This window comes from Salmo salar, chromosome ssa04 (assembly GCF_905237065.1).
Source record: "Salmo salar chromosome ssa04, Ssal_v3.1, whole genome shotgun sequence".
Lineage (NCBI taxonomy): Eukaryota > Metazoa > Chordata > Actinopteri > Salmoniformes > Salmonidae > Salmo > Salmo salar.
The window spans coordinates 39,359,064-39,377,417 of NC_059445.1; the positions used below are offsets into that span (position 1 = coordinate 39,359,064).

The following is an 18,354-nucleotide window of genomic DNA, read 5'->3' on the forward strand; positions in this document are numbered from 1 at the left end:
TAAAGCTGTGGTCTTGCTCGGTTTGTGTCAGGCTACAAGTGTTGGCTACTGGCTCCTGACATTAACCACACATGCCTTTCAAATATCATGGCCTTTGGGACTGGGTCAGAGCTGCTATTAATGGACCAGGACTCCATGATAGTACTGCAGTGACTCTTGAAAATTGCTGAGGAGGAGCAAGGCAGGCTGGGGGCTGTAGTGAAGAGATAAAAATAGTATACAGTTCTTCATCCCAGTGTAATAGAGAGAAATAACCAGAGGTGTCTGGCCACAGACTAGTAGAACAAATTCATAATTACTTTACATTTTATACCAGCTGAAAAACTTTGCATCTCCATGTCTCTTTTATATGCCTCCAAATAAATGTTGTTTAATTTGCAACAAGTACTGTATGCTTTACAGGACAATTCAATTCAGATGAATTTAGTTTCTAGACTGCAAGATGTGAAACAGGCCTAATCTACACATATTCCTATGGAATAATAGGGACTGAGTAGTAATTGGCTCTCTATTTTGAGTATGCCCCGCCTTCTTCTCAATAGTAATGATCACTCCTATAAATACGGGAACATGAGCCATCCATGTGTCTGCTTCTGTAGTGGTGTCTGAACTGGGTGGAAGTGTCCTTTTACTGTAACAAGGGAGCCGGTGTCAGAGCCGACACAAGAGTAACGTTATGTCAAAACCGTTGTCAGATCACGATAGAAAGAAGCAGATCTCCGTGAGAGGTCTTGCTGGTGTGGAAAATGTGGCAGAACTGAAGGTCGCTTTCAACAGGCATCTCCATTTTACGCTGGTCAAGGACAGAAATGTGGCATCCAAACGGGATTACTACTTTGCTCTCGCCAACACCGTGCGTGACCACTTGGTGGGCAGGTGGATCAGAACCCAGCAATACTACTATGAGAAAGATCCCAAAGTAAGTTCAACTATTGTAATGTTCATATCACCTGTAGCCTACTAAAAACCCATAAAACAGAATAAAAAAAGTGTAAAATAGAATACAAAGTAATAGTCAAGAAACCAATAGAAATGAAAATAACAAATGGAATAAAATGTAACATTTTTCCATTTGGTTTCACTAAAGAATGCAGAATTCAATGGGCAATATATGGGGCATAGTGTAGGCAAGTAAATAACATATTCTAGTGGTCCTGGGTATCCCATACAGGTAAATAAAAAACATCATACATTTTAAATACATTTGTACATATATTGCAAAATGTATTTCAAATGCATCTGAAAACGCATTTTAAATGTATTAAATACACATTTTATGTATTATTTTGCAAATGTTTTATATTTCACATGTATCCTGAAAATACATCCCCAAAAATATATCTTACGTTGTATTCCAATTAAACGTAACATAAAATAAAGTAACAAACACTTTACTGCTTAATCTGTAAATATTTTATTTAAAACAACTCCGCAGGTGAAATGAGGTTGTTGATTGCCTCTGGTGGGATTGTTGAATCATTTTGATTTCTGAAGCGTTTATATACCCCACAATATTTTAGTCCTGAATATATTATCTAATAAACCTACTGTACCAGTGGCCAGACGTATGGGCAGGATAACCATGCCAATTTAGGACAAACGTTGTCTGATCTCCATGACAATTTAATATGACACATATTATGCATAATGTATACTCTTGACTTAACACTGAGTGAAAATGACAGATTTGAAGCCTGATTTTAGGTTTTCCCTTGTCAAACCCCAGCAAAGGACTGCTGTCCACAGAAGGACCCTGTCCCTGGGTTAAGTCTCTTTGCCAAATCTTGCATTGCTGCGTGCAAGCGGTATCACCTTCTAATGTCACTGTAATGTTACGCCATGACATTTCCAATCCGCTAGCGCTCCTCGGCCAATCGGGAGTTGTAATTCTAGACCTCTCTGTGACCTTCTGTCTCCTCCTCTCCTGTGCACATACTATAGTGAATACAGGAGCCTATGTACTGTAGCTACAGTTGTAGGAGTAGCAGAGATACCAATTGACATCAACAAATGTAAAGTAACGGGGAACAACTTTTGTTTCCATGTCTTCATTGATTCGTACTATCAGACGGAGCCTTCTATCTAGTTATGAATCAGCTTCTTCCATATCTATCTTATTTATGCTAAATCCTTACAGACAGTGACACATAGTCAGTACAACAGGGTCAAAAGCCGTAAGAAATCTTGACACAAAAAAAAGAGATGTGTATCACAAATATCATGTATAATATTCCCTTTGTAAAATAGGTATTTGTGTGTGTTAATACCATGTTTATACCAACTAGGGTAATTACTCTACATCAGAAAGATGCTCCCTGTACAGCACTTGCCCTCTGACCTTCTATTTTATCACCTCATCCAAGGTCAGCTGGTGGTTATGGTGTACCTCGCTGAAAGGTCATAAGTTATTCCCTCAAAGAAAGGTCAAGATAGAAACCCATATGAGCAGGGAGGGCAAGAGGACACCTAATCTGAGTTAAAAAACAGGAGGCTGGATAGAGTCTAAATGTATGAGAACATAGAGAGCTCTTCTCCTTACATGCCAAAAACGACCTGTTATTGGATGGGAAAACAGAGACATTAACCCACTGGGCAAAAATGTAGGTGTGGCGGCTCATTAGAATCTTTTGGGGCGTGGTTTTCTCCCATTTTTTTTTTTGTGCAACCATGAGTGAGAGTGTCTTTCCAGTTTATGTAATCTGTTATACTGTCACATGCTATATGTCTAATGCCAGTGGTGGTGACTTGTGAAAGACTTATGTATGGCCTTGTGTCTATTGAGAACAATTCTCTCCTCAGGGAACCCATGCTGTTCCAGAGCTAACACACCTGATTCTACTTTTTAATAGACAAAATAATAAAAACCTTTTGGAATTTCAACAATATAATATGACATGACTATTAAACCAGAATAAATAAAACCTGTATGTTTCTTCAAATAACCTTTGAGATTGAGAAAGGTTCTCTATAAAGATCGTATTAAGCCTTTCTCTATAAAGATTGTATAAAGAACCATAAAAAAGGGTTCTATATAGTCCTCAAAAGGTTGTAACCATAGCAGAACTCTTTTTTGGTGCTATTATATATATTTTTTTAATGGTTCTTTATAGAACCTTAGGAAAGGGTTCTTTACAGCACCACGCAGGTTCCATTTAGAACCTTATGAGCATGGTTCTTTATAATGGCACCAAAAAGGCCTCCGCTATAAGTCAAAGAACCCTTATTTGGCACTATATAGAACCATTGGTTTTTGGTGTGAAGGGTACATGCAAAGATTTTTTCATACCTTGAAGTAGGAGCTCCTCTCCGAAGTTTAATAAAATAATAATAACAATAAAATGCAGTTGGGCGGCCAGCGGCGCTATTTCTCCTCATGCGGATCCCAGCTTTAACCCAATGTATCCAAATGATGACCAATTTTGTGATAGATGGTCATATTTGTTTTGTACACATTTGCTCGATTTGCACACATTTATACAAGACGGCGCGTTTTGTAGCAAGAAATGTCGAGGGAAACAAGTGTTTCCAATGACTTCATCAACCAATTAGCAGGCAATGCCTACTCATAATAAGTTACAATCATGAGGTTCTGCCATTTTCACATATGTTGTTGTTGGGGTGGTGCTGGAGATGATGAATTTTTGAAATGTCCCTTTAAGTCATTTATTACATTTGGTAAATTAGCTCTCTCACATACTTACACTTCTATATCAATTCCCTGATACAGTTAAGTTTTCAGATCTCTCTTTCACTATTCATGGGTATCACACTCAGACTAACCTTTACAACAACCCCAGCTGAAGCTATTTTTACTTAAGCCAAAATGCCAGTGTTACGTAACACCAACAGCAATCTGTCTCCCGTAGCCCCTCTCCCCCCCCCTGCCCTCTATCCCATTCTCTCGCTGCTTGCCTGAGAGTGTCAGACCTCCCTGTCAAACAACCAAGAGAGAAAACGTGACATTTCAAAGGCTAAACTAAGGCTCAGGTGTCAGATTTCCACATGCTCCTTTCTAATGGCAGAACATAAAAAGTCTACAAGTATTCTAGGAATTTCCTTGACAGTTTGAATGGGTGCCCCTACAGTGAAATATTGTTATGTCTGACTCAGAAAACCTGTGTCAACATTTGGGTTCAGCAACAGACTGTGACTAATTGGGTATTACTTGTACGGCTAGCGATGCAGTACATCAATAAGACAGTCATACTCTTACTATTGTCTCTTCTCTGGTTGTTAGCTGTCCTATGGTATCCCCCTCATCTCTCTCTCCCCTTCCTCTCCTGTCCTCAGCGTGTGTACTACATCTCCCTGGAGTTCTACATGGGTCGCACCCTGCAGAACACCATGGTGAACCTGGCGCTGGAAAACGCCTGTGATGAGGCCATATACCAGGTGAGGGATGCTCACATCCATACATCATGTCATGGATTCTGGCCAACATAGCGAAATGGGATTTTCATTGCTGTAGCTAACCGTGGCAGTCAAACTGACTGCACCTTGTGTAACAAACAACTTCATTTTCAAATTTGTCAAAATGTCTAGCTGAAAGAAATACACTGAAGAAGAGGTTGTAGTGTGCCTAGACTAAAGACTGTAAGTTGTGGGTGGATGTTAAAGGTCCAATGCAGCCATTTTGATCTCAATATCAAATCATTTCTGGGTTACAATTAATTACCTACAGTGATTGTTTTCAATTTGAAATTTTTAATTTTTCAAGCAATAATTTTGCTAGGACTGTCTGGGAGTGGTTTGAGTGGGCAGGGGAAAACTGAAAATGAGTGGTTATTGGCAGAGAGTTTTGGAACTCTCTTTCTTATTGGTTTATTTATGTATTTACCACCTGGTGCTGTCACCAGGCAGGCCAGAACTCCATCCAACCAAAACAGGCTGACATTTCAGGCGGCCTTTCCAAATAGCTCTTACACAAAGGGCATCATCATTTTCACAACTACACAGTATTATTCCAACCTGATCGTGTGGAAAGATACATAAAACACAGCAAAATCACATTTTTGACTGCACTTGGCCTTTAACCGCCAATTGTGCTCCAGTAAGAGAGTGACCAGGACAAGATTCCAAAGAACATTTAACCATATTATTGGCACCAATCCGGCTCTGTTTAAACTGAATGTCATTGCCACAGAGCTGTGGTTTGAACTTGGCTTGACCTGAGCCCCTCTGTTCCGTAGCTGGGTCTGGACATGGAGGAGCTGGAGGACATGGAGGAGGACGCAGGCCTGGGAAACGGTGGTCTTGGACGTCTTGCCGGTAAGCTGCCTCGCTACTTCCTCTCACGAAGAGTGTGAAATTCTTGTGCCTTAGACAGTTTAGATCACCAGAAGGATCTAAACATGATATAAATTGTATAACATGATCAGAAACATAAGTTCATTTGGCCAGTGTAACCCTAACATAAGCCTTTCCTCAGCCTGCTTCCTGGACTCTATGGCTTCTCTGGGTCTGGCTGCGTATGGCTACGGTATCCGCTATGAGTTTGGCATCTTTAACCAGAAGATCGTCAATGGATGGCAGGTAACATACGCTCATATGTTTTTGGGGGGCTTTCCCCATAATTTCCAGACCATAAGACAGAAGGAAGTACTGTGAAACAACTTGTTTTGCTGAAAGTGCCCGATAGACTGTTATATAACTAAATGATTGACAGGTTGAGGAGGCTGATGACTGGCTGCGTTACGGCAACCCCTGGGAGAAGGCCCGACCCGAGTACATGCGCCCCGTCAAGTTCTATGGCAGAACCGAGCACACCCCAGAGGGTGTGAAATGGGTTGACACTCAGGTGAATAAAGGACAGGGGTTGGGGGTGAGATTGAGGGTGCATATGAGGAAGACGTGTGTGTGTGTGTGTGTGTGTGTGTGTGTGTGTGTGTGTGTGTGTGTGTGTGTGTGTGTGTGTGTGTGTGTGTGTGTGAGAGAGAAGGGAGATGAAAAACAAGGTGTTGATATGGCACTGGATGCCAACAATGAACCATCATTGAATTATCATTGAATCATCAATAAATCATCATTGAATCATCAATGAACAGTCATTGAATCATCAATGAACAGTCATTGAATCATCAATGAACCATCATTGAATCATCAATGAACCATCATTGAATCATCAATGAACCATCATTGAATCATCAATGAACCATCATTGAATCAATCATCAATGAATATGGATTCCGTTAGCAGGTGTCTCTAATCTCAGTCTCTTGCAATTGTGTTGACAGGTAGTGTTGGCTCTGCCATATGACACCCCTATCCCCGGGTACAGAAACAACATTGTCAACACCATGAGACTGTGGTCTGCAAAGGCCCCATGCGACTTCAACCTGAAAGACTGTAAGTGTCTTACAGAGGCCAAGGCACTATGTATGCGTTGCTTGAATACATGTGTTCGCCTTGACTGGCTGCAATCCACCATTTCATGTGCTTAGTTTGTTAGATCTGCAAATTGCTAACATTACTCATGTAACTCATGTTACATAATTGGCTACTGGGAACCGTTGCCCTGAAGGTGTATTTTTCCTTGTCTCAACAGTCAACGTTGGTGGGTACATTCAGGCTGTGTTGGACAGAAACCTATGCGAGAACATTTCCCGTGTGCTGTACCCCAATGATAACGTAAGAATATATCTGAATTTCTCTCTAATATCCAGGTGCAGTGTCGGTTTTGATTATATACTGTATATAGATATTATAGCTACACTGTAGAATACATTGTAACAGGTCTGCTCTATACTCTGTATTTCTTCTCTTAAAAAAAGGACTGGCATTGACTGGAATTTGAAATCTTATGTATTGTGATCACAGGAGGTTGGTGGCACCTTAATTGGGGAGGACGGGCTCGTGGTAATGACTGGAGCGGAATCAGTGGAATGGTATCAAATAGTCGCCATTCCATTTCACTCCATTCCAACCATTATTATGAGCCGTCCTCCCCTCAGCAGCCTCCACTGATTGTGATGCACTCAAGATGGCGACAGACAGATATACAGGTCAGTCTGGGCTCACCTCTATATGTCTTCCTTCCCAGTTCTTTGAGGGCAAGGAGCTGCGTCTGAAGCAGGAGTACTTTGTGGTGGCCGCCACCCTTCAGGACATCGTCCGTCGTTTCAAGGCCTCTAAGTTTGGCTCCAGAGAGATCGTCCGCACAGACTTCGCCCAGCTGCCCAACAAAGTGAGAACTCCCTAGTGGCGATTCAAACATATACTTAATTGTCTCCATTTCACTTATGTCTTCATGTCACTGGCTCAAGTATGATTTTTGTTGATGTCTTGTTCTGATCTGGTGGCTTTGTATTCGTACTTGTGCATCTCTGTATTTATATTGGTAGTACTTTCTAAAGTTATACTGTATCAGTATAGTTATACTGTGATTTATTTTCCCTTTAACAGAAATTGTGATTATAATAAAAAAATGATAATAATGTACTCAATGTCTGTCACATCAAGGTTGCCATCCAGCTGAATGACACTCACCCTGCCATGGCCATTCCTGAGCTGATGAGGGTACTGGTTGATGAGGAGAAGCTGGAGTGGGACAAGGTGAGTGGAGGAGATGAGTAGGTTCTGATGTGTCAAACGAGGTAGACTGAATTATTTTCATAGAGCTCGCCAGCTTGTGGTACTAAAAAAAACGGAAATTAGTTAAGTCTGGTTCTTTAAGTCTTCCCTATGGGGCAAATGAATGGGGAAAGAATACGGTTTTGGGATAAACGCAGAAAATAAGGTTTGAGGTTAACACAAGCTTATGAGAACGTATACTGTATGTTCTATGAGATATCAGTCATTTAGCTAGACCTTCATGAATTATGAAGTCACATAAATGCTTCAAAATTCATAAAAAGTGACGTTAGCTGATGAAGATGTCATAGAACAAAACGTATCAGATCTCCTAAGCCTGTGTTTACCACAGACCTTATTTTCAAACTCAATTTATTTCCTCATAGGCTTTGGCCAAGAGCCATGGCAGAGTTAGTGTCTACAAAAAAGACACTATTGCTATTTCTCTCTATTGCTCTGGACAGTAGTACATCCGGTATTACTGCCCACGCCATTTCATATGTAGTTGTACTTCAGTAATAATACCAGGAGGGGGCAACAAAAACCAGCATAGTAGAATGTGTTGGCTTGGGCCATCGAGACAGATGGAGAACTAGGGCCCAAAAGCCTGTTTTAGCATGGGCAGCGCCATTGAGGACTTTCACAATTTTGAAGTATTCAACTGGGTGGGACTTCCTATGGGTTAAAGAAGGATCACATAATTCCATCCGGGTCATCAGGAGGGATCAGCCAATGAATGATGCTCTTGAGCAAACATTCCATAACTGCAGGTGGCATTAAGTCGCCAACCTTGGCTTTATACCTGTTCAAACAACACATTCCAGGTGGCAGTACGCACCCTTTCAGTTTGTTTACCAACTCAGAAGTAGTAGAAGAAGATGCCATAATGGGACAGACACAAAAGAGGAGTCCTCTATCCTTCTCTACTGCTTTGGCACACACTACAAATAAATATGTAGCACAAATGTAAAGCTAAGACTACTAAGACTAGCATTCATTTGTCCTACTTCTATCAAGAGAGGGTCACGAACCACCAGGTAAATACATCGTATTATCTTACCTCTGTCCTTGTGTGTTTCCAGGCCTGGGACGTGTGTGTCCGTACCTGTGCCTACACAAACCACACCGTGCTGCCTGAGGCCCTGGAGCGCTGGCCCATTGACCTGTTCCATCACCTGCTGCCCCGTCACCTGGAGATTATCTACGAGATCAACCGTCGCTTCCTGCAGGTACGTACGTACGTGCGGCAGGAGGCAGCAAGACTAATGGTGCCATATAGGAAGTGTTATAACAGATCAGTGCTCCTTACGCTTTGTCTAACTGGAGCTACCATAACATGTTATTAGAGGCTAACTTTATTGAAATCCAACTGAATAAGAATGCAATACCTAAATCTTGGTCACACCGGTCCCTCCAGTACGTCGCCTCGAAGTTCCCTGGCGACAACGACCGTCTGCGCCGCATGTCCCTGATTGAGGAGGGAGAATGCAAGAAAGTCAACATGGCTCATATGTGTATCGTTGGATCCCATGCTGTCAACGGCGTGGCCCGCATCCACTCGGAGATCCTCGTCGCCACTCTGTACGTGTCCTACACAAACACATCACATTCAGGCTACATTACATTTTACACATTTGGCAGACGCTCTTATCCAGACCGACTTACAGTTAGTCCCTTCAGCATAAGGTAGTTAAGAGAGACAACCACCTATCACAGTCATATGCCATTTTTTCCCCTCAATAAGTAGCTAACTACACATTTAAATCATAATATTTAAAAGTAACAGACGCATCAGGTGTCAATTGATGGATTAGCCATTTGATGCGTGCACATTTTCAAAGGATTAGTTTGAAGAGCTGAAGCAAACTAATTTGATATATTTTGGGATGCTGCGTGTTCTGTGTGCAGGTTCAAGGACTTTTATGAGTTGGACCCACACAAGTTCCAGAACAAGACCAATGGCATCACCCCCCGTCGCTGGCTGGTTATGTGCAACCCCGGCTTGGCTGAGGTCATCGCAGAGGTAGGGGAACTGTTGCAAAAACACTTCGAAAGTAGTACGAGTTTTGCATCGGATGTAGCCATACATTTGAAATCATTTTGACCGTATGTTTATAATATCAGTGTTGCGAAATAGATGTTTATGTTCATGATGAGAGCGCCAGTATCCTGATACTTGCACGCTAACCTTTCTCATGTCATCTCTTTTGTCAGAGAATTGGAGAGGAGTTTGTCCGTGACCTTGACCAGCTGAAGAAACTGTTGAAGTTCATTGATGATGATGCTTTCATCCGTGACATAGCCAAAGTCAAGCAGGTGAGTCTCACGAAGTCACCAACACGTTGTTTACCAAGATACTGTAGTACGTCACAGGAGGCTGGTGAGGGGAGGACGGCTCATAATAATGGCTGGAATGGAGTGAATGGAATGATATCAAACACATAGAAACCATGTATTTGATGTGTTTGCTATCGTTCCATTAATTCCGTTCCAGCCATTACTATGAGCCCGTCCTTCCCAGTTAAAGTGCATTCAGCCACCTGTGGTACTGTACTGTAAGTCATTTGACAAGTTCTGTGCTAACTTCAAGCCCCCATCATATCCTCCCTAATGTAGGAGAACAAGCTGAAGTTCGCTGTGCACCTGGAAGAACACTACAAAGTAAAGATCAACCCCCAGTCCATGTTTGACTTCCAAGTCAAAAGAATCCACGAGTACAAGAGACAGCTGCTCAACTGTCTGCACATGATCACCTACTACAACCGTTAGTGCTACCTTGGCTCTCTCTCTCTCTCTCTCTCTCTCTCTCTCTCTCTCTCTCTCTCTCTCTCTCTCTCTCTCTCTCTCTCTACTCATACTATTCACCCCTCTGTCTCTTTCTCAGGTATCAAGAAGGAGCCAAACAAGCACTGGACCCCAAGAACCATCATGGTCGGAGGAAAGGTATGTTTGGTGCCCCTCGGCCTTCACAGTAACAGCATGTAGTTACAGGAAGTAAACATAGAACAATAACTTACATCCACAACTCATTATGCAACACCCTCTCCCCCATCTCCCAGGCTGCCCCAGGCTACCACACAGCCAAGATGATCATTCGTCTCATCACCGCTATCGGTGAGGTTGTCAACCACGACCCCGTGATCGGCGACCGCCTCAAAGTCATCTTCTTGGAGAACTACAGAGTCACCCTGGCTGAGAAAGGTGACCGACTAACCCATAACCCCATGGGTCTCTGTTGTTGTAACGTCTGACTAGAAGTAACGTCTGGTATGTGTAGTTTACCCTCGTCCTCAATCTACAATGCTCTCCTCTTGTACTGTATCCCTCCCTCCCTCCATCCATCTTTCCTTTTCTCTCTTCCCTCTCTTCCTGTTTTTGCCCACGCTTATCATTTCCCTCACACTCCTTGTCCCCTCCCAGCCATCCCCTCTGCTGACCTGTCTGAGCAGATCTCTACAGCTGGCACTGAGGCCTCTGGCACTGGCAACATGAAGTTCATGCTGAATGGCGCTCTGACCATCGGCACCATGGACGGAGCCAACGTGGAGATGGCCGAGGAGGCCGGAGAGAAGAACCTCTTCATCTTCGGCATGAGAGTGGAGGAAGTGGACGCAATGGACGCCGGCAAAGGGTGAGCAGGAAGAGATGGACATGGGGACAGGGAGGGAGAATAGACAGGGGGTTAGGGTAGGGAGAGGGAGGTAAAGAGAAACTGATCCACGGGAATGGGAGTGCTGTGGAGGAGGGGGATACAGTGAGGGGACAGGCTCTGCCAGAGTCCGATTCCCAAGTGGCAAGGTGTAGATAATGTTTGGCCAGGTCTCCCTTGTATAAGAAAATATCAATCTCAACATACTGTATGTTTTTCTGCTTAAGATAATAGAGACAAAAACAACCTGGAGCGCGCGTCAATCAGAACAGCGTGCTTTAAACACTGGCCTTTGTCTTGCACAGATACCACGCCTCTGAGTACTACAACCGTATTCCCGAGCTGAAACAGGCCATGGACCAGATCTCTGGTGGCTTCTTCAGCCATAAGCAGCCAGACCTCTTCAAGGAACTTGTGGACCTGCTGATGCACCACGACAGGTAATCACACACAGACACACACACACGCGCGAGCACACAAGTATTTTCCTTCAACGTATTCTTATCTAACGTTTTATGCACAGGTTCAAGGTGTTTGCTGACTACGAAGCCTACATCAAAAGTCAGGATAAGGTCAACGAACTGTACAAGGTCAGTGCTATGCCTAAACAACATAAGTCGCCTGGTTCAGGTATCCGTCCATACCTCATCAAATATTGATCTCCTCATTATCTTTCCTTCCATCCTGTCTGTCCCTCTCTCTAAAAACAGAAACCCAAGGAATGGACCAAGATGGTGATCCATAACATTGCAGGCTGTGGTAAATTCTCCAGCGACCGCACCATTTCCCAGTACGCCCGGGAGATCTGGGGCATGGAGCCCAGCCTGGAGAAGATCCCTGCCCCCGATGAGCAACTCAAATAAGCTGTGCGTCCACTCCATATAGTTCCCTTCTTCACCACTTACCCCACCACCCCACAATAAGCACCATTATTGGGAAATGGCAAATCATTTCTTAAAGCACTTCCCACTGGGCGCACGTTGGTAGAATCAACGTTGTTTCTACGCCATTTCAATGTTGTTTCCACGTCATTTCAATGAAATGATGTAGCACCAACGTGGAATAGACGTTGAATGGACGTCTGTGCTCAGTGGGTTGAATGACTTTAGTGATTGATGTCTGTTTTACTAGTCTGTCTCATACATAGAGTTCTGTCGGTTCTGGCTGTTCACATGGCTCACACCATCATTGTTCAAACCCCTTATCATGACACGCATTGAGCCCACAATAGCCGTAAACGAGAAATGAAGCAACGCCTTCTGTTCTGTGACAACAGAGACATGAATTTACCGGTATTCACGGTTCTGTCACTAATCAGACCATGCAGGTATTACAGTCTAAACTGCTGTTGTTATGGAGAGGGCATAAGAGCTGTGTGGTGGCTTTTGTGTTTGGTTATGTGGACTTGGATCCGTTTCTGAAAGAGTTAGTGTTTTTTTCTGTAGTTTGAGCTATATGTATTTATCTTAGCTTGAATGCCGTCAATATTGTACATGCATTCGCATAGCATAGGCTCTAGTCAATGATGAGAACCATCCTTCTTAGGAAACTGCCATGATTGTGACATGTTTGCCCCTCCTACATCCGCCCACCCCATCAACCTGATATGTATGGTGCCTAAAGGACAACCTCCGTGCAAACTCTCTTCGGGGACATAGGCCTGCATTAATATGTTGATCCGTTTCCCGTCTTTTTACTCAATCAGATATTAAACCAATGTTAAGCAGCTGTATATTTGTCAACCTGTGTATGTGTTTTGTTCGGACCTAAAGAAACTGACGTATCCGTACAGTCCATTTGCAGACCTCTGAGGGTCAGCCTGGGAACCAGAGAAAAGCTGTGGAGGGGCGGAATAACACAGCTGCTCCACAGACGGAGGAAGTGTCAGTGATTTGTTGTTGAGAAACCCACACAATGGCCTTCCCAGCCGTCTTTTTGTTCCACCGTATGGTAATCAATGATGCCAACAGTGGCCAAGAAAGCCACATCTCTCCGTCTTTTCAGGATGTTCTTCATACTAAGACAATAAAGAATAGTAGACCTTTGGCTTTTGTTCATCACACACAAAGATTCCACTGTCAGCATGTGTACACAAGATATGTTTGTATCTAAGAATTGAAGACCACAAGCTCAAACGATGAAACAAGTATAGTGGCCATCTACTTTGGAAGGGACTCTGCTTGGTCATACTGACATGGTCAACATTGTCAGTCTGTGTGTTGATAAGTAACCCCATAAACAGAGGTGCAACACATTGCAAATGGAAACCATGTGCCTTCCAAATTATTTGCTGCCCTTAATGTATATAAAGGCAAGCTTTTTATAAACATACACACATACTGTACCAGTCAAAAGTTTGGACACACCTACTCATTCAAGGGTTTTTCTTTATTTTGTACTATTTTCTACATTGTAGAATAATATTGAAGACATCAAAACTTCGAAATAACACATATGGAATCATGTAGTAACCAAAAAAGTGTTAAACAAATCAAAATGTATTTTAGATTCTTCGAAGTAGCCACCCTTTGCCTTCATGACAGCTTTGCACACTCGTGGCTAATTTGAAGAATCTCAAATATTTTTTGATTTGTATAACACTTTTTTGGTTACTTCATGATTCCATATGGAGGAACATACAAGATGAACTGGCACATAGAGACAGGAAACACAGGAATATATACACCAAGGATAATAAGCGAAACTTGGAGGTGGTGGAGACAATCATAAGACAGGTGAAACAGATCAGGGTGTGACACAACGTCAACAGTGAAGAGGCGATTCCGGGATGCTGGTCTTCTAGGCAGAGTTGCAAAGAAAAAGCCATATCTTATCAGACTGGCCAATAAAAAAAAAAGATTAAGATGGGAAATAGAACACAGACTCTGGACAGAGGAACTCTGCCTAGAAGGTCAACATCCCGGAGTCACCTCTTCCCTGTTGATGTTGAGACTGGTATTTTGCGGGCACTATTTAATGAAACTGACCCTCGACCCCCGTGATCTGCATGAAGAGAAGGCGGTTAAAGAGAGGCCGGAAAGCGGACTGCCTTCTGAGAATTCAAAGGCGATCAAATAAACCCCCACTTCCCTCATTTTTGCAAGCAAACGTGCAATCTTTGGACAATAAAATCAACGAGTTACGGGAAAGATTAAACTACCAATGGGACTTTAAAAACGGTAACATCTTATGCATCACGGAGTCGTGCCTGAACAACGACAAAATCAACATACAGCTCGCTGGTTATACAATGTACCAGCAGGATAGGACAGTGGCGTCGGGTAAGACAAGGACCGGCGGACTATGTATTTTTGTAAAAAACAGCTGGTGCACTATATCTAAGGAAGTCTCGAGCCATTGCTCGTCTGAGGTTTTAGGTTATAATGATTAGCTGTTGACCACACTACCTACCGAGAGAGTTCTCATCTGTATTCTTCATAGCTGTTTTACAAACCACCTCAGTCAGAGGTTGGCACTAAGATAGCATTGAATGAGCTGTATTCCACCATAAGCAAACAAGAAAACACTCACCCAGAGGCGGCGCTCCTAGTAGCCGGGGACTTTAGTGCAGGGGAAATTAAATCAGTTTTACCAAATTTCTATCAGCATGTTAAATGTGCTACCAGAGGAAACAAACACTGGACCACCTTTACTCCACACACAGAGACGCATACAAAGCTCTCCCTCGCCCTCCATTTGGCAAATCTGACCATAATTCCATCCTCCTGATTCCTGCTTACAAGCAAAAATTAAAGCAGGAAGCACCAGTGACAAGATCAATGAAAAAGTGGTCAGATGAAGCAGATGCTAAGCTACAGGACTGTTTTGCATGCAGACTGGAATATGTTCCGGGATTCCTCCAATGGCATTGAGGAGTACCACATCAGTCACTGGCTTTATCAATAAGTGTATCGATGACGTCGTCCCCATAGTGACCATACGTACATACCCCAACCAGAAGCTATGGATTACAGGCAGCATCCGCACTGAGCTAAAGGCTAGAGCTTCCGCTTTCAAGGAGCGGATTACCAGGACGTGTGCTGTGAGCATGCGCTGACCAACTAGCAAGTGCCTTCACTGACATTTTCAACCTCTTCCCCTCCGAGTCTGTAATACCAACATGTTTCAAGCAGACCACCATAGTCCCTGTGCACAAGAACACTAAGGTAACCTGCCTAAATGACTACCGACCTGTAGCACTCACATCTGTAGCCATAAAGTGCTCTGAAAGGCTGGTCATGGCTCACATCAACACCATTATCACAGAAACCCTAGACCCACTCCAATTTGCATAACGCCCCAAGAGATCCATAGATGATGCAGTCTCTATTGCACCTCACACTGCCCTTTCCAGCCTGGACAGAAGGAACACCTATGTGAGAATGCTATTCATTGACTACAGCTCAGCATTCAACACCATAATGCCCTCAAAGCTCATCAATAAGTTAAGGACCCTGGGACTAAACACCTTCCTCTGCACCTTCCCCCCCCCAGGTGGTAAGGGTAGGTAACAACACATCCACCACGCTGATCCTCAACACAGGGGCCCCTCAGGGGGGGGGGGCGTGCTGGGTGCTCAGACCCCTCCTGTACTCCCTGTTCACTCATGACTGCACATCCAGGCACGACTCCAACACCATCATTCAATTTGCTGATGACACAACAGTGGTAGGCCTGATCACCGACAACAACGAGACAGCCTATAGGGAGGAGGTCAGAGTCCTGGCAGTGGTGTGGTGCCAGGACAACAACCTCTCCCTCAATGTGATCAAGACAAAGGAGATGATTGTGGACTACAGGAAAAAGAGCACCCAGCACACCCCCATTCTCATCAATGGGGCTGCAGTTCCTTGGTGTCCACATCACCAACAAACTAACATGGTCCAAGCACAGCAAGACAGTCATGAAGTGGGCATGACAATACCTATTCCCCCTCAGGAGACTGAAAAGATTTGGCATGGATCCTCAGATCCTCAAAAGGTTCTACAGCTGCACCATCGAGAGCATCCTGACTGGTTGCATCACTGCCTGGTATGGCAACTGCTCGGCTTTCGACCGCAGGGCACTATAGACGGTAGTGTGAACGGCCCAGTACATCACTGGGGCCAAGCTTCCTGCCATCCAGGACCCCTATACCAGGCGGTGTCAGAGGAAGGCCAAACAATTGTCAAAGACTCCAGCCACCCTAGTCATAGACTGTTCTCTCTGCCTCCGCACGGCAAGCGGTACAGGAGCGCCAAGTCTAGGTCCAAGTGGCTTCTAAACAGCTTCTACCCCCAAGCCATAAGACTCCTGAACATCTAGTCAAATGGCTACCCAGACTATTTGCACCCCCCCCCCACACACTTCAAGGCTCACTTGAACAACCTATTTTAGGCCTTGATGTTATTATGTAACTTGACTCTCTGATGAACATTTCTGCAGGGAAGGTGACGTGGCAAATTAGACAACTGCAGGGATCTACAGTTCAGAACCATGCTATTTGGACTACAAAGAAAAATTAGTGTGGAACTTTGGATATGGAACCAGGTGTCAAAACAATCTCCCATTAGTAAGGAAGCCATGTGATCCAGCTACTCTGACGCTTCCTTCAGATACCACATTACTTGAACACGGCTGTTGTGAGTTGGGTTTTGGATGACCTCTCTGATGGGTTTATTAAGAGTCACCAATTGGAAAACCTTGAGTTTATTTTATACACAGGCGGTTCAAGCATTGTGGAGGAGGGTGTGAGGAAGGCAGGCTGGGCAGGTACTACAATGGACAATGTGATAATGACAGACACGTTAAATTTGACAAAAGCAGACATTCACTTTATGAGTGACACAATGCTTAGCTATTGCATACAATTATCTAATGTAGTAGGGGAAGCAGACAGACAAATAAAAGTGGGGACATGACGTAGTACCAGGACAGTGGGTGATGGTAAAAAAATATGTAATAGATACGTTAGGGCCAAAATGGGAAGGCCCTTATCAAGTTTTGCTCATAACGAGGTCAGCAGTAAAAGTCCAGGGAAAATCACGGTGGATACATGTCACTCATTGCAAGGTTGTCCATTTTGATGACAAAGCAGAGCCTGGAGAATAAAGAACTGATTGATTAGCAATTGGGGGCCAATCTCAGGTAAAGAAGCATAGTAAGATGATCAGAACCTGATAGGCTTCTATGTTGTACACCGCAGTCATCATATTAGGGATATCTAGGTGAAATGTCCAACTTTTTCCTGAAAATCGGGACATGCTTACTTAGGGAAATCTATGTGAAATATCAATTTCTCTTCAAACCAGGACATGTTACTTTCACTTTTTTGTTTCCTTCATTACAGGTTATGAGAATCTACCGTCTGAAGCTGAAGCAATATTCCTTGATCCAAGGGCTGTACTTGAAATGATACAAGATCACCGGTGAAGTGTCCATTAGAGAAGTCCTTATCAACTAGCAGAACGGAAGAAGAATTCCTCACTACCGGCAGACTGTCAGAATATCATTTCTAATTGTTATCTATGTGGGACTGATACCAGTAAATACACAACGCAGAGGATGAGAGGTTAATAGAGTACTAAAGGTCAAGAGGACTAAAAGTCAATAGAGTACTAACGATCAACGGAAATAGCGTTTTTTTCTGTAGTAGGGGATTAACAATCAACGGGTCAGGAATGTGTCTATATATTGAGCCTGAAATAGGATACTGGTTATTTGGCTATTGGCTCAGTTTTATTGCAAGGAATTCTAATACGTCAACCACAGGCTAGGGCTGGGTTTTAAAACAACATACCTGTCCCTTTGTTCTGAGGAGAGAATCACTGAGGACAGGGGAGAATGAACATCTACCTCCCCACATGATTTGTCCTCTTCGAATAAACCTATTTTCCTCCTCCTGATTTGCTTTGGGGTCTGTGTTATTGAAGAGTAACATCAACTGCTAACAGTGGGGAACTAACGACAAAGGTTAGAACTAAAACGACAAAGGTTAGGTGAACTAAAACGACAAAGGTTAGGTGAAATTATGTAGCAGGTTAGGTGAATTGGGTTAAATGCAGAATAAGGGTTAGCTAAAATTCTACAGTTGTCCTTAACTTGACCCAAACATGCAACTTTTGGATTGCTAGACTGTCACGGATTACGCCTCCCAT

The 18,354-nt window shown here is 43.4% G+C and overlaps 1 protein-coding gene across 1 annotated transcript; it reads left to right on the plus strand.

The window, feature by feature from the left end:
* The first annotated feature begins 614 nt into the window (after nucleotides 1-614).
* Nucleotides 615-13,263, plus strand: LOC100194564 (phosphorylase, glycogen (muscle) A). The gene is given in 20 exon segments (NM_001139650.1): nucleotides 615-919; nucleotides 4,291-4,392; nucleotides 5,190-5,268; nucleotides 5,429-5,532; nucleotides 5,666-5,797; nucleotides 6,234-6,345; nucleotides 6,545-6,627; nucleotides 7,040-7,183; nucleotides 7,459-7,551; nucleotides 8,652-8,798; nucleotides 8,987-9,150; nucleotides 9,478-9,592; nucleotides 9,784-9,885; nucleotides 10,186-10,333; nucleotides 10,454-10,512; nucleotides 10,629-10,770; nucleotides 10,990-11,200; nucleotides 11,524-11,658; nucleotides 11,742-11,808; nucleotides 11,929-13,263. Coding segments are annotated over 20 exon segments (2,535 nt in total). The 5' UTR covers nucleotides 615-676; the 3' UTR covers nucleotides 12,082-13,263.
* Nucleotides 13,264-18,354: the final 5,091 nt, after the last annotated feature.